At 44.0% G+C, this 15,326-nt stretch overlaps 1 protein-coding gene across 2 annotated transcripts; it reads right to left on the minus strand.

Moving 5' to 3' along the window:
• Positions 1 to 8,876: 8,876 nt before the first annotated feature.
• Penk (proenkephalin) lies at positions 8,877 to 14,191 on the minus strand. 2 transcript variants are annotated; one of them, NM_001429580.1, is given in 3 exon segments: positions 8,877 to 9,858; positions 13,349 to 13,489; positions 14,039 to 14,191. In NM_001429580.1, coding segments are annotated over 2 exon segments (810 nt in total). In that variant the 5' UTR covers positions 13,487 to 13,489; positions 14,039 to 14,191; the 3' UTR covers positions 8,877 to 9,186.
• Positions 14,192 to 15,326: the final 1,135 nt, after the last annotated feature.

The following is a 15,326-nucleotide window of genomic DNA, read 5'->3' on the forward strand; positions in this document are numbered from 1 at the left end:
TTATAAATTATAAAAGTCTTTAATTTCTTTCTTTATTTCTTCCTTGACCAAGTTATCACGGAATAGATCATTGTTCAACTTTCATGTATATGTGGCCTTTCTTTAGTATTGTTGTTATTGAAGACCAGCCTTAGTCCATGGTGATCTTATAGGATTCATGAGATTATTTCAATCTTCTTTTATCTATTGAGGCCTATTTTGTGATCAATTGTATGGTCAATTTTGGAGAAGGTACCATGAGGTGTTGAGAAGAAAGTATATTCTTTTTTAGGATAGAATGTTCTATAAATATCTGTTAAATCCATTTGGCTCATTCTGTTAGTTTCTTTATGTCTCTGTTTAGTTTGTGTTCCCCTGATCTGTCTTCTGATGAGAGTGGGGTGTTGAAATCTCCCACTATTATTGTGTTAGGTGAAATGTGTGCTTTGAGCTTTAGTAAGGTTTCTTTTATGAATGTAGGTGCCCTTGCATTTGGAGCATAGATATTTAGGATTGAGAGTTCATCTTGGTGGATTTTTCCTTTGATGAATATGAAGTGTCCTTCCTTATCTTTTTTAATAACTTTTTGTTGAAAGTTGATTTTATTTGATATTAGACTGCCTACTCCAGCTTGTTTCTTCAGACCATTTTGCAGCCTTTTACTCTGAGGTAGTGTCTGTCTTCGTCACTGAGGTGTGTTTCCTGTATGCAGCAAAATATTGGGTCCTCTTTGTGTATCCAGTCTGTTAGCCTAGATCTTTTTATTGGGAAATTGAGTCCATTGATGTTAAGAGATATTAACAAATAGTGATTGTTGTTTCTTATTATTTTTGTTGTTGGAGGTGGAATTATGTTTGTGTGTCTCTCTTGGTTTTGTTGCAAGAAGATCACTTTCTTGCTTTCTATAGGGTGTAGTTTCCCTCCTTGTGTTGGAGTTTTCCATCTATTATCCTTTTTAGGGTTGGATTTGTGGAAATTTGATTTTGTCATAGAATATCTTCGTTTCTCAATCTATATTAATGGACTGTTTTACTGAATATAGTAGCCTGGGCTGGCATTTGTGTTCTCTTAGGGTCTGTATGATATCTGCCCAGAATGTTCTTTCATAGTCTCTGGTGATGAGTTTGGTGCAATTCTTACAGGTCTGCCTTTATATGTCACTTTACATCTTTCCCTTACTGGTTTTAATATTCTTTCTTTGTTTTGTGCATTTGGTGTTTTGACTATTATGTGACAGGAGAATTTCTCTTCTGGTCCAATCTGTTTGGAGTTCTGTAGGCTTCTTGTATGTTTATGGGTATCTCTTTCTTTAGGTTAGGGAAGTTTTCTTCTATAATTTTGTTGAAGATATTTACTGGCCCTTTAAGTTGGGAGTCTTCACTCTCTTCTATACCTATTATCCTTAGGTTTGGTCTTCTCATTGTGTCCTGGATTTCCTGGATGTTTTGGGTTAGGAGATTTCTGCATTTTACATTATCTTTAATCGCTGTGTCAATGTTTTCTATGGTATATTTTGCCCCTGAGATTCTCTCTTCTATCTCTTGTATTCTGTTGGTGATGCTTGCATCTGACTTCTGATTTCTTTCCTAGGTTTTCTATCTCCACGCTTGTCTCCCTTTGTGCTTTCTTTATTGTTTCTATTTCCATTTTAAAGTCCTGGATGGTTTTATTCAATTCCTTCACTTGTTTGGTTGTGTTTTCCTGTAATTCTTTAAGGGATTTTTGTGTTTCCTCTTTAAGGGCTTGTATTTGTTTACCTGTGTTGTCCTGTATTTCTTTACAGGAGTTATTTATGCCCTTTTTAAAGTCCTCTATCATCATCATGAGATGTGATTTTAAATCCAAATCTTGCTTTTCCTATGTGTTTGGATATTCAGTATTTGCTGTGGTGGGAAAGCTGGGCTCTGATGATGCCAAGTCATCTTGGTTTCTGTTGTTTATGTTCCTGAACTTGCCTCTTGCCATCAGGTTGTCTCTGGTGTTAGCTTGTCTTGCTGTCTATGACAGTGGCTTGACCATCCTGTAAGTCTGTGTGTCAACACTCCTGTAGATCTGTTTTCTTTCAGTCAGATTTGGGAACAGAGAGCTGCCTCTAAGTTTATGTGTCCTGAAGCCTCCAGGTGGGTTACTTGGAGCAGAAGAGTTGGTCTTAGCTCTGCTCTCAGGTGTGTCAGTGCTCCAGGCAACTAGCTCTCGGCTCTTGGCATGGGCAGGGTCCTGCCTTTGACTGCTTCTATGTTCCTATATGCAGAGGGCATTAGGCAGGTTTCTCTTGGGCCTGGAACATTAGCAGAAGTAGTGGTCTCCCTTGGCCTGTGGCCACCAGGCGGGTCACTTGGAGCAGAAAAGTTGGTCTTACCTCTGCTCTCAGGTGTGTTCGTGCTCCTGGGGACTGGTTTTTTCATGAGTTTTTTCTTACTCACTTAATTATATAGTTCTTGAATATGAAGTATGTAAATTACCTCATGTCATTTGTCAAATGTTGGAAACAATTGGTTATGCATAAGAATATTTATTGAAATACTTTTGTAATATTAATATGAAAAATTATTTGTTGAAAAGTTGTTAAAAGGAATAATACATGCTACACAATATTGACACAATAGTTAGCACCAAGTCAGTTTGTTGATGTAGAACTATTGTGTCTACTAAATGAAAAGGTAACAGAGCGATATATGAATCCTCATTTCGTTCATATTAAAAACAAGATTGTACATGTCTATGCACATTATATGTATTTTATTTACTTAAGTGTATTTAAATACTGAAGTGTTAAAGCAATTGCTGCTTGGATCGTAGAGGAAATGAAAGAGGAGTGTTACTTTCATTAAAATTTTATGTGTGTTTTTTCTACATGCACCACATTCCTGACAAAGCCAGTAAAGGACATTGAATTGGAACTGGAGTTACAGACAGTTGTGAGCTGCCATTTGGGTACTGGGATTAGAACTGGGGTTCTCTGGTAGAACAGCTCGTGTCTCAAGTCACCTCTTCAGCCCTAGGAGTGTTTTTTTCTGTTAATTTATTACATCCCTACCTTACCATCCCCCCATTCCTCCCATTCCCCCCTCACAGCTCTTCCTTCACCTGTGAGGAGAGACCCCTCTGGGTATCAACCTACTCTGGCCCATCAAGTCTTTGCAAGAACTAGACGTAACCTTTACCAAAGAGGTCAGGCATGGCAGCCCAGTTAGGAGAACAGGATTCACAGGCAGGTAACAGAGTCAGGGACAGCCCTGCTTTAGTTGGGGGACCCACATGAAGACTAAGATACCTACCTGCTACAAATGTGCAGGATCCTAGGTCCAATCCATGGTGGTTCAGTCTCTGGGAGTTCTTCAAGGCCCAGGTTAGTTGACTCTGTTGGTCTTGTGGCATCCCTATTTCCTTTCGGGTCCCTCAGTCCTTTTCCCCACTCTTGCACAAGACTCCCAGAGTTCTGTCCAATGTTTGACTGCAGGTCTGTGCATCTGTTTTGGTCAGCTGCTGGGTGAAGCCTCTCAGAGAACAGTTTTGCTAGGTTCCTGTCTGCAAGCATAACGGAGTACCATTAGTAATGTCAGGGTCTGGTTTTTGCCCATGGGATGGGCCTCAAGGTTGACTGTTCCCTCAGTTTCTGCTCCATCTTTGTCCCTGCACTCCTTGTAGGCAGGACAAATTTTGGATCAAACATTTTTTGGGTGAATTGATTTCCTAATACCTTCACTGGGCATCCTGCCTGACTATAGGAGGTGGCCACTTCAGGCTTTATATCCCCCACTGCTATTTGCCTCAGCTGTAGTCACTCCCATAGACACATTGGAGCTTCCCCCATCCCATGTCTCACACCTATTTCTCTTCATTCTCTTGTCTTCCCCCCGCCCCGCCCCAGCTCTCCCTACACCTACCAGTCCCTCTCTCATCTAGTTCCCTCCTTCCATGTGCCTCCAGTATCTATTTATTTCCCTATCTGAGTGATATTCAAGAATTCTCCTTTGGGCCCTCCTTGTTATTTAGATTCTTTGGGTCTGTGGTTTGATGGGATGAGTATCCTGCACTTTATGGCGAATATCCACTTAATACCTACCTACACTGTATGTCCTCAGAAGAGCCAGCTGTAGTCAGCCTTCTGTTCCCTCGCTCCACATGCGGAGTTAATCTGTAAGCCAGCAGGCTCACATGGCCCTTGTTTTCACTTCCATCTCCTGCTTATGTTATTCACTTCATAGTCATCTGATGAACAGTTTGGGTAGCGAAAGGGAGAAATAGTCTGTGTTGTCAACACCAACTTCACCCAATCCCCTGCAGCAAATTCCTTAGCAAGGGCACTGGTTCCTTCTGCTCATTGCTGATTTCAAACTGCAGGTCTTCAAGTTTCCTTCAGGACTCCATTAAGGAAAAGCCAAATGAGAGCCTGCACCCTGAACGGTGAGGTGACAGGCTGGAGCCTAACGGTGAGGGAAATGCTGGGTCCTCCGCCTCAGGCCCAGGAATTTGTTCTTTGAAGAGACTCAGCCTTTAAAGCCCGTGGAGCCCATCCAACATCAGAACAGCCTATGCTCCCTCTACTTGCTAGGGGTAACTTGGGAGGATCTTCTCAGATCTCCCCAGTGCAAGGAGAAAAAGGAGAGGGTTGTGCAACACAAACACCCGACTCGGATGTTTAAAACAGACAAAATTGGGAAGAGCAGCCAGAGGTCACTCAGGGAGCACCATGCGCTCCACAGTCATGGTGATAAATGGATTTGAGAGAGTGAAAATGATTGCAGGGTTATAAACAAACAAACAAACAAACAAACAAACAAACAAACAAACCTACCAATCAAAAAATTTGGGCTAGGCACAGAGGTGCACACCTTTAATCTTAGCACTCTAGAAACAGAGGCAGGTAGATTTCTGTGAGTTTGAGGGCAGCCTGGTCTACATAGCAAGTTCTAGGCTACCAAAAAAGGAAAAATGTCAGATGACAGTTCAGATATGTATCCAGAGAAATGTATTTGAATATCATAATAAGTGAATATTCTAGTGGTTGGTGTATGAAGTGACTACGTCATTTGTATTGTAAATTAAAGCAGAATGGCTAAGATGACCAGAGACTACAATAAACTACCCATGTGCTGTACCATACAGGTAGGAGTCTACAATTAAAAAAAATCCTTGATACTATGAACAGCATTTGAATGTTTACATAGTTTATGATCAGAGAAATCTGCTGTTCTAGATACCGAAGAGAAACATGTAAGAGGAGACATGGGCAAGGCTATTTATAGAAGTGCTATGTACAATGGTCAAACTTTGAGACAGACATTCAGTGAGGAAGTGGGAATTCAGTAAGTGTCATACAAAGGAACAATGAGGATAATAAACACAGTTTTGTGCAGGTTCATGAATGAACCTCATTAATACAATTTGGGTCACTGATGAATTCATGTGACGTTTAAAATAGATGAATTAGTTTTTGGGTTTGGCAGTCTGTGTGGGAAATGAGTTAGTCCTTAGAGGGAGCCTTGAGAAGGGTTTGGGGTAGTGGCCATTATTCTATAGCTTACTGCCTGGGTAGTGGCTCTTGGATGTGTGACTGAATTTGGATGTTGAGTGTCCCTTGATGGTTTGTGTGTTAAAGGCAGTACTGGGGTGGTGTGGTGGGGGGTTCCTTAGGAGGTCCATACATTGGGGTGAAGTCATCAGTGTGGATTGGAGGCCTCTAGTCTGGTTCCCTCAGCTTCCTGACCGGTAAGGTTTTCTCCCCACATGGTTCTGCCATGATGTATGGCCTCTCCAGAGGCCACAAATGATGGGGTGGGAGTGTGAATGAACGTCAAGGTTCTCTCTTTGTCGGATCAGTTTTCCAATCCTTTTCTTTTTGTCCCGGAACTCTCTTTCACCGGATAACTGTGCAGTGGGCTTCATTCATTTGGTCAATGAATAAATAAATTGTTTTTTGATAAAACAAATGCTTTTTTTTGAAAAGGACAGTTTTAGGTTTATAGCAAAACGTAGTGGAAAGTACAGACATTTCTCTTGAATTACCTGCCCATGCACTTCACTCCCAACCTCCATCAATGCACCCCATCCACACGACCTACTTTCCAAAGTCAAGAGGCCAATAGCAGCACATAATCAACCAGAGTCCAGTTTACACTGAGGCTCACTCTTGGTGTTGTTTTGTGGTGAATAAGGAGAAAAGGATCAAGAGGGATCTGCAGACAGCTGCTCTCTTGTAGGACACCACCTTCAAAAAGGAGCCCGGACCTGAGCTCAGACACTATTACATTTCTGAGGAGCCAAGCTGATATGGTCAGGTGGTGCAGAGTCAGTGATCTTCCTGAAGAAATAGAAGGCTGAGAAACAGGAGCATCCCTGTCAGTCTGACAGCATGCTGGCTTTCTGACTAAGGATTTTGTTTAATTTGACAGGGCAAGGGAGGAAGTTAGGCAGGGAGAGCTTCAGTCCTGTAGCTGGCTGGATTTCCATACAGGCCAGCTGGCCTCAGAACTCACATGTATTAACATTCACAAGGAGTGCTAAAACCAGACTGCCCTCTGGGATGTGGAAATGCAGGTGAGTAGGAATGAGGGAAGAATAGACTAGAAAAACTCAGAATGGAGCAGCAGCGCCCTCTGCAGGTGATATGATCTTCATTCCTCTTCGTGTACACTTCTCTCAGCTCCGTTAAAGCAGCCAAGGCTTATTAAATCCCTGGAGTCCTTGTGCTTATTGCTCAACACCACGCATTGAGGGCAACAGCCAGAGGTCAGGAGTCTGTACAGACAGGAGTGTTCGGGTGGCCTTAGATAACAGCCCCTCTGAACGTCTTGAAAATACTCAGGCCTTTAAGAGTTAAAGCAAAAATTCTAGTGATGAAACTGCAGGCCGGAGACTGGGCAACACAGGGTACACCTGGAAACTGAGAGAGGTCTAAAAAGAACCCTGGGATCATCCATACTGGACGGGGGATGGTGCCTCATGGGATATTTCACCTGGGCTCAGTGCCCTGTAATCGAGAAATAAAAAGAAAAGGCCATTTCCTCTCATCCACCTCTTCTGACTTCCTAATTCTCATTCCCTCCGCTCTGTTAGTCTCTACCCTGAGCAGCTTTCTGAGCACTTTTTGAGTTCCTGCTTCTATAGCAGTCTGTGAGACCGGTAAGTCGTCACAGACATTGTGTGGTACTTGACACAGGAAACAAGTAATGAGAGACCCTGGCAGACAGCTTTCTATTCGTGTCTGGTGATGCCATTTGGGCCCCGTTTATGTAATACCCCCAAAGTAGGAAGGAAAGGTTTCCTGCGTGTGCTTGGTTGCAAAACAACCCATCTAACCGTGCTTCGCGCTGTTTTCTCCGACGGACTGCAATGCGAGCACACAGATCTATTATATTCTCCTGGGATAATACATCGTGAGGAAGGCAGAAGGCGGTGCCCTCTCACTTCCCGCATAGCGCAGGTTGGATTCTTCTTTCCAAGGGCTCAGATGCTTCCCTCCAGGGGAGAGAGATAGCTGATCGTTTTTTGTTTTTTGTTTCCTTCTTTCAAAATATAAACTTCACGTCTTTAAAATGTAAAGCTGTGTTTTGTTTGACTCAATGATTTTGGTTTTGCTTCCCACCTTGTCCTGTGGCTGTTACATCAGACTGACCTGGAATCTCATCTAACTCGTGTGTCCCTATCTCCTTCTCCCGGAGACTAGGATGACAGGTGTTTGGTAACGTATTCAGCGCTTGCACTGTTTCAAACAGAGCCAACTGCCAGTAATCAAGACATAGGACATTATTTTAAAAATCTAAATTTAACATCTTGTCGGAAACATCTGCCAGTGTGGAGCTGACTTTTCAAACTGAGGCAGCAGCCCCTAGCTGAGAAGATGCTAGAAGAAGGTGTCTAACCTGCAATATCCCCAGCCCAGCCTTTATTTCTGAATCAGATCTCCATGGCCAGCAGTCGTTCCCCACGTATTTCATTCCTATTATTTGCCTCTCACTGAAAATGCAGAGTTCTCCTGGAAGAACAAGTTAGGATCTTGATCAGAAAGAACTGTGGGGGCACCGATTCTTTAGGCTGGGGACGTGACTTTTGTAATGAACTTCAAGGCTCAGTAGCTTGTCTATCTTGTCAGATGGACCACACAGGCTAGAACAGGGATGCTTATGGGAACTCCAGGGTACTGCTCAGCCTCTACTGCCTTGTAACGTGACCTGATTTTCTGAAGGACACAGGACAAGTGCTGATGAAGATTCTGGGTAAGTGAGTAGATGGGTGGTGCTACCTGTAGTTCCTACTAGAAATGTAAAAAAAAAAAAATGTTGCATTTTCGATATCTGAATGCTTTCCCAAATGCTTTTGTTAATGTGAAATACTCACCAGCCCCTTTATGTTTTGAGAATTCATATTGCAAAATAGCCACAGAGCCCCTCTGGATTGTCTGTTTGCCAGATGAATTCACCGATACACTTCCTTCACTCACTCATTAGTTATTAGAGAATCTACTGTGGCCATGGTGGAGGGTGTGCAATGCTGAACAAGATATAGTGACATGTTTTTTTCCTGTTCTTGCCAGACTCCTGGATGGAGGGGGAGAAAATGGAGCATAAAGGTACACTGACTGGGAATAAGAAGATTAGGGCCTTAATCCCATTCATGTTTCAACTTCTGAGCAAATTTAGACTAAGTACTCCGCCATTCTGGCTGTCACATTCTGCATGGATAAAATGTGGTTAAATTGTCTTTGCATATAATTTTGTTCTATTGCGTTTACTTATTTAAGAGTTCACATACTAATAGAGCTAAAGAAAAAAATGTTCTGCAGCCTGGGTCAGGAAAGGAAAAGGCAAGCAATTATTCTGTCATAGCAGGTGATAGCTTTGTCTCTCCATCTAGCATTGACCCACAAATGACAGCCAGTTCTTACAAGATCGTTGTGCAGTTGGGTTCACGGGTTTATTATTTTTATATACAAATAAGCATTTATTGACGTTTTGTCAGAAGGGATGAGGTAACAGACTGTTTCAGCATGATAACATAGCCACAAGAGACCAATACTGAGCTTCAAGACTCAAAAGAATACAGACAACCCCCTAAAAATCACAGCTTTCAGGCAGCAGTTATCCAGACCACGAGGGCAACTGTACAGCACAAGCAGCACATGACAAGAAACATCACTGATGGGGCAGTTGCTCACGGGGGATGGAGCAGGCTAGTGGGGGCCCGGGATCACTGCTGGGAAGGGCTTCAAAACCGCATAAAGCCTCCGTATCTTTTTTCCATCTCGGGAACTTCTTTAGAGTAACTTTCGCCTTCTTCATCCGAGGGTAGAGACTCAGCAAAGCGCTTCAGGAAGCCTCCGTATCTCTTCTGATAGTCCATCCACCACTCGGGGCGCCCGACCCTTCTCATGAAGCCCCCATAGCGCTTCTGCAGCTCCTTTGCTTCGTCTTCCAGCTGGGGGCTTCTTTTGAGGCCTCTCATGAAGCCCCCATACCTCTTGCTCGTGCTGTCTTCATCATTGTTGGTGCTTTCCTGTTGGTGGCTATCTTTCGCACGGTTGTCTCCTGTTCCCAGTAGCTCTTTCAGCAGGTCGGAGGAGTTGGCCAAGGTGTCTCCCTCATCTGCATCCTTCTTCATGAAACCGCCATACCTCTTGGCAAGGATCTCGCCTCCATTGGCCTCTTCTTCTGGCTCCACGGGGTAAAGCTCATCCATCTTCTTCATGAAGCCTCCATACCGTTTCATGAACCCTCCATACTTCTTGGCTAGCAAGTGGCTCTCATCCTGTTTGCTGCTGTCTTTGTACATGTCGATGTTATCCCAAGGGAACTCGGGCTTGGACACCTGCAGGAGATCCTTGCAGGTCTCCCAGATTTTGAAAGAAGGCAGCTGCCCTTCACATTCGAGTGTGCATGCCTGCAAAGTCAAGGAAATGAGTGATTAAAAGATACCCTTCTGAACCAATGGTGGACTATTGTTATCTGCTTTAGTACACACGCTGCAGAGAAAGCCATCTCCTCTCCGTCATAGCTTTCACTAAAACTGAATGAGCAATGGTCCAGCAGCACTGCAACAAAGAAGGGAGAGGGTAATAGAGTCTTGTTAGAGATCTTGTTGTATATGCTGTACCATGCCAGTGTTTCAAGGGATACATCCTCAAGTCTGAGTCAAGTGGCTGCCTTCAGAATACATTCTCACTGCACTGTTTCCCATGGAAGATGAAATTTTGTTTGAGTCTTTTTGAATCCCAAGGGAGAAATTTCTATATACGTGATTAGGAATATTTCCTAAACAGTCTCTCCATGTCTTTATCTTAGAAAGACAATCTTTATTAATGACATATATGAGATTTAATAATGCGTACCTCATATCACAGTCTTACCCCATCTCCTTACAAATAGCTTTAACTTTTAAAGAAGAAACCTACAATTTCAAAATCAGTTTAAAGAGAAAGCCATTGAAGACACTATAACACACCATGAATTATTTGGATCCCGATATAATTATTGGCTAAAAATTGAGATGTTTTGACCTTTTGCTTTTTTATTGGCTGATTAAATCAGAGTCCATCATTTTGAACCAAGTGCTGCAAATTACCTGGCTGCAAATGCAGTCACATTATTTTCTTAAGATTAAGCCACGGGTATACAAAACAGGTTGTTTTAAAAAGTCATATTCTTTAATAAAGTAGGAATTAGCAGCATGTATCACACTTTCTTATTATAAAGTAATTAAACTCAAGTCATTATAGTGTAATTAAACCCAAGCTATTATGTGCTTTAAGCTATACATTTTAAATTACCTTGCTAAGACTATTTTTTTAAAAAAATATTCAATTGCCTGCCTACAATAAAATTAACACAATTATCAGATAACATTACAAAATCCTATGATGTCCCTAAGAATTTCAGGGTGCATCACAACTTCCGGAAATCTCCCTACAGACACCAAGTCACACACCCTTGATTCAGACAGGAAATCTAGACCCTTTCTTGGCATTTAAAAATATTATGTTCATATTAAATGCACACCTTATTTTCCCGACAAAAAGTCTTTTATTCATGAAACAAAATATTCTGGAGATATAGTTTTAACCAGTTTGAATGGTATTTTAGTTTTGTGTATGAGAAAGTAATTAAACATATAGGAATATGAGAACGCTAAAGAGGAGCCAATAAAAAGTCCATTTCATTCTTGTACCTGTATAATTAAAGAATACTCAAAATATTATCAAAACCTTAAGATGTCCAAGCGGCAGTAAGATTTCCACTTTAAAAAATGCGTGTCCATGACCTTGTTGCCAAAAATGAATGTCATTCATGTAGCTTTAGAGGTATTTATGCCAAATTCTATGGTTTGGAGCACACTGGATGGGAAGTTCTAGGCAGCATGCAATCTCATCTCTGTACCCTTCGCTTACCTCACGGCCGAACTTGGTAAAAATATCTACCAAGCTACCACATACCTTTGGCTGAGTAATCTTATTTTGCTCATGAGCTAAAATTCCAGAACGGCTATTATTTTAACAATATCTCAGCATTAGCTAAATCTCTGTCAGTAAGAAAATAATATTAAATGTATGCTACAGCTACTATTGACAATTCTTCTGAAGAGGTTTTTTGTTTTTTTTTTTTAAATATGGATAATGGCTTTTCCTTAACTGGTTTATATTGTATCTGCCCCTCATCATCTGCACCAAAGATGAGAAAAGAGAGCCACAGTAACAAGGACTTAATGTCTCGGGTAAAGGAAACTGCACGTTTCTCTGCTGTCTGGGGGCTGGATGCCAAACAAGAACCTCTGCTCATGCTCTTCCCGATGGCAGAGGATGAGGAGCCTTATTTTTGAGCTTGGTAAGCTGAACAGTTGAGGGACATTTTCTTGACTAGGTATTGCTAAGATATCAGCTACATTTGAGTTCCCAGATCAGATAATTTAGTAAATCTGATATTATTTCAGGTCAGATTATAACCCTTCTGGAATTCAATCACCGTTAATTACATAGAAGGTAGAGAACCTTATGCTACATGTTGAGTTCTGTGCCTGTCAAGCAGTGGGTAGAGCTAAAATGCCCGTGACTAATCAAAAATAAAGTAAAAATGCCAGTGGCTGTGGGCCAGAATTCAGGAGCCAGATGGTGGTCTTTGGTATAGTATGAACTTCCTGTGTATCAGGTCCATTATTCACCAGGTTGATTCTTATATTTTTGGTTGTGAGCCTAGCCTTTAACGGCTGAGCCATCTCTCCAGCCCCACCAGGTTGATTCTTACCTGCACTCATTCAATTTTTATAGAAAGCTGACAAGCTCATGACTATGAGGAGATGGACTAAAGCCGAGTGTGATTTCTGCTCTGATTTATGATGAAACAATTTCCCCCTCACAATGTAAACACAGTGCTTTTCTGGCCGAGCGAGCCCACATCAACTGAAATAGACCATGCGATCAAAAAATTTCAAGAGAAGCAAACAAACATTTAACTGGAAATATTGGCATGGATTTTGGGACCCCTCTGTTTCTTCTCCATTTCAAGAATTTTAAAACCGTGAAGCTTTCTCAAAGGCTCAAGTGCAAGCTGACTCTCTTTTGAACTATCAAGGAATTCCAAAGACAGGGCACCAGATCATTAAGAGAGTAGAAAAGAAGACTTTGGAATTTCAAAGGTACGGGTTCAGACTTAATGGAATCCCACTCATCTTTGGGAAGCCTGTGGACTGTGATGAAGAGAACAGCCATTTTGTCCCTTCTAGCTCCTCTATAGCACAGGCTGTCTTTGGACTGACACCAGATCTTTGGGTAATAACCTGTGCCTTTCTTACAGCCAAACCAAAGTGTCATTTTTATAATAAGTGCAGTGAGACAAGGCAAAGGGAATTCTGTTTCCCTTGCTCACAGGACTATTAATGAGCTCTCTCTGGCCTCTGCAGACAATTCTCTACCTCACTCCTTATCCCTTCCCTCCAGTGAGGAAGGACTCAAAGCTAAGGGAGTCAAGAAAGAACAATGGGTTGGGAGTCAGGGCCAGTAGGGGCACTCTCATTAACAAAAATCATTAAATTCTTTTCAGGAAGGATGTTTGTTTGAAGGGTCCTGGACTTGGGTGTTAAAGTTGGGGTGACTGACAGCGTAGATGAGGATAATGAAGAGAACACATCTTGGGGTTCTGAAACTCCAGGGTCATAGATGAATTGGTTTATGTGGAAATAGAAACCTTAGCCCTTATGGGTCCCAGAGAGGCTGGTTGCCAAACTGGAAGACAGAGAGGCTCAGGGGTGGAGTGGGGGAAATTAACGTTTGGAAGCACCAGGTCAGCTTGATCATTAAAGCTGTGCACCTTCCAGCGCAAACGACCGCTAGAATGGCCGCGTGAGCTTGGCAGAACAGTCCCTCATCACAAATTCAACTTACCAGGAAGTTGATGTCGCCGGGACGTACCAGGCGGTAGCTGCATTTAGCGCAGTCCTGGCTGCAGTCTGCCTGCACTGTAGCCAGGAGGCAGGACCCAAGCGCTAGCAGCCAGATGCAAAGTCTCAGGAACTGCGCCATGGGCTGTTGGAAAGAAGAATGCGCCTGTGGGGACCCGTTCTGTCTCTGACAAGGTTCTCTAGGAGGGAACCTTGCCGGGTGGGTGGTCGTGGAGCAGGACCAGCAGGGACAATCTTTCCTGAGCCCCGCCCACAACCCAACAAAATCCCGAGTGAACCAGGGATAGCTTGGTCCCTAGTGTTTCCCGCTGTCCCAGGGCTGCCTGGGGGGCATTCTGTCTTCCTGGAGGTATCCTATCTTCCACGGGGGAGTCCTGTCTCCCTGATGGCATCCTGTTCTCCTTGGGGAGTCCTGTCTTCCCGATGGCATGGCATCCTGTCCTTCCGAGGGCGCCCTGTCTTCCTTGGGGCATCCTGTCTTCCCTGGCGTCGGTTGCTTAGGGCAAGATTCTGGAGCGAACACTGGAGTTCGCGGCTCGGGAGCAGGCGCTTGGGGAATAGGACCCGGACACCCAGGACAATGAGGAACCCCGAGAAAGTTGGACGATCGCATGCAACGAGGGAACAGGAGACGGTCGCCAAGGCACGGGCGACTTGGGGCAAAGTCACTCACGCTGCCGTTGTTCAGATGGCGCAGGTAGCTGGAAGAGCGGATCGCAGATGCCACTCTGCAAGAGAAATAAAGAAGGCAAGTGTGAGGTGGCCGCGTCGGGGAGCTCTACGAGGCGCCCGGCAGCGTCGCTGGGCTGCGGGGCTCTGTGCGCCTGCCTCTCTGGCGGCCGCCACAGCCACTTTATAATTAGCCCCAAACCGAAGGAGGCGCGCGCGCCCCAATCGCCAGCGGGCTGCAGCTGACGCAGGCCCTACGCCAGCCCGCGCCGACGCCTGGCGGGAGGGGACGTCCCCACAGCACGCGGCCCCCGAGGGTGGCGGGTGCGAGTGGGCGCCGGAGGCTCCCCCACCAATCAGTTAGAAACTCTGGGGAGGGCACGAAGGGGAAACTGCTTTCCCCGCATGAATCACTTCGGTGGCACCGTGGGTGGGTTGTTTGAAAGGGCAGACGGACTTGGATTTCGTGAGCTGTTGGACACCCTCGGATTCGGTGAACCTGCCCCTTCCCTTCTCTCCTCTTGAGGCATACCTCAGAGATGACCTCTGCCCAACTATCTGAAAGTCATAACTTTTCACCCACCTGTCCCTATTTTCTTGCTGTCTAATAGCGCCAGGGACTCAGTAGGCAGTCAATGATTATGCAAACCAATATTTGAAACTTTCTGGAGATCTTAAACTTTCTTCTTTAGATCAGTGAGACACCACAAAAGCAATACTGCCGGAGCAGAAAACCAAACAAAACAACCCCCTTCAAACAAATAGACAACCTCAAACACACACACACACACACACACACACACACACACACACACACACACACACACACACACACACACAGAGAGAGAGAGAGAGAGAGAGAGAGAGAGAGAGAGAGAGAGAGAGAGAGAGAGAGGAGAGAGAAAGAGAGAAACAAACAAAAATAGATTGTGGGAAGCCTGTCTTGCAGAGACTACAGGAGAGATCAATCTCGGGCTTCCTAAGAGGACATGGGTTCTGGACTTGAGCTGTTGCTAGTGCCAGCATGCTGTAGCGGGTGGGATTCCCCCCCCCGGGGGGGGGAATGTTTGTTGAGTAAGGAATGTCAGGAGTTGTGATGTGAGTATGTCAGGAGTATGGAGAAAGCTGTCCTGGCCGCCATTGGCTTGGGTCTTGTTTATCTTTTCCACCAGGAGGGACTTGGCTGCCAAAGGTGAGGCTTTCACAGCAGCCCACTCCTTCACTCCCGGGTCTGCAGATGGGCACTACTCAGGAAGCTTAGATCTTACATCATCTATAAACAGATTCCAAAG

Source organism: Rattus norvegicus, chromosome 5 (assembly GCF_021556685.1).
Source record: "Rattus norvegicus strain SHRSP/BbbUtx chromosome 5, alternate assembly SHRSP_T2T, whole genome shotgun sequence".
Lineage (NCBI taxonomy): Eukaryota > Metazoa > Chordata > Mammalia > Rodentia > Muridae > Rattus > Rattus norvegicus.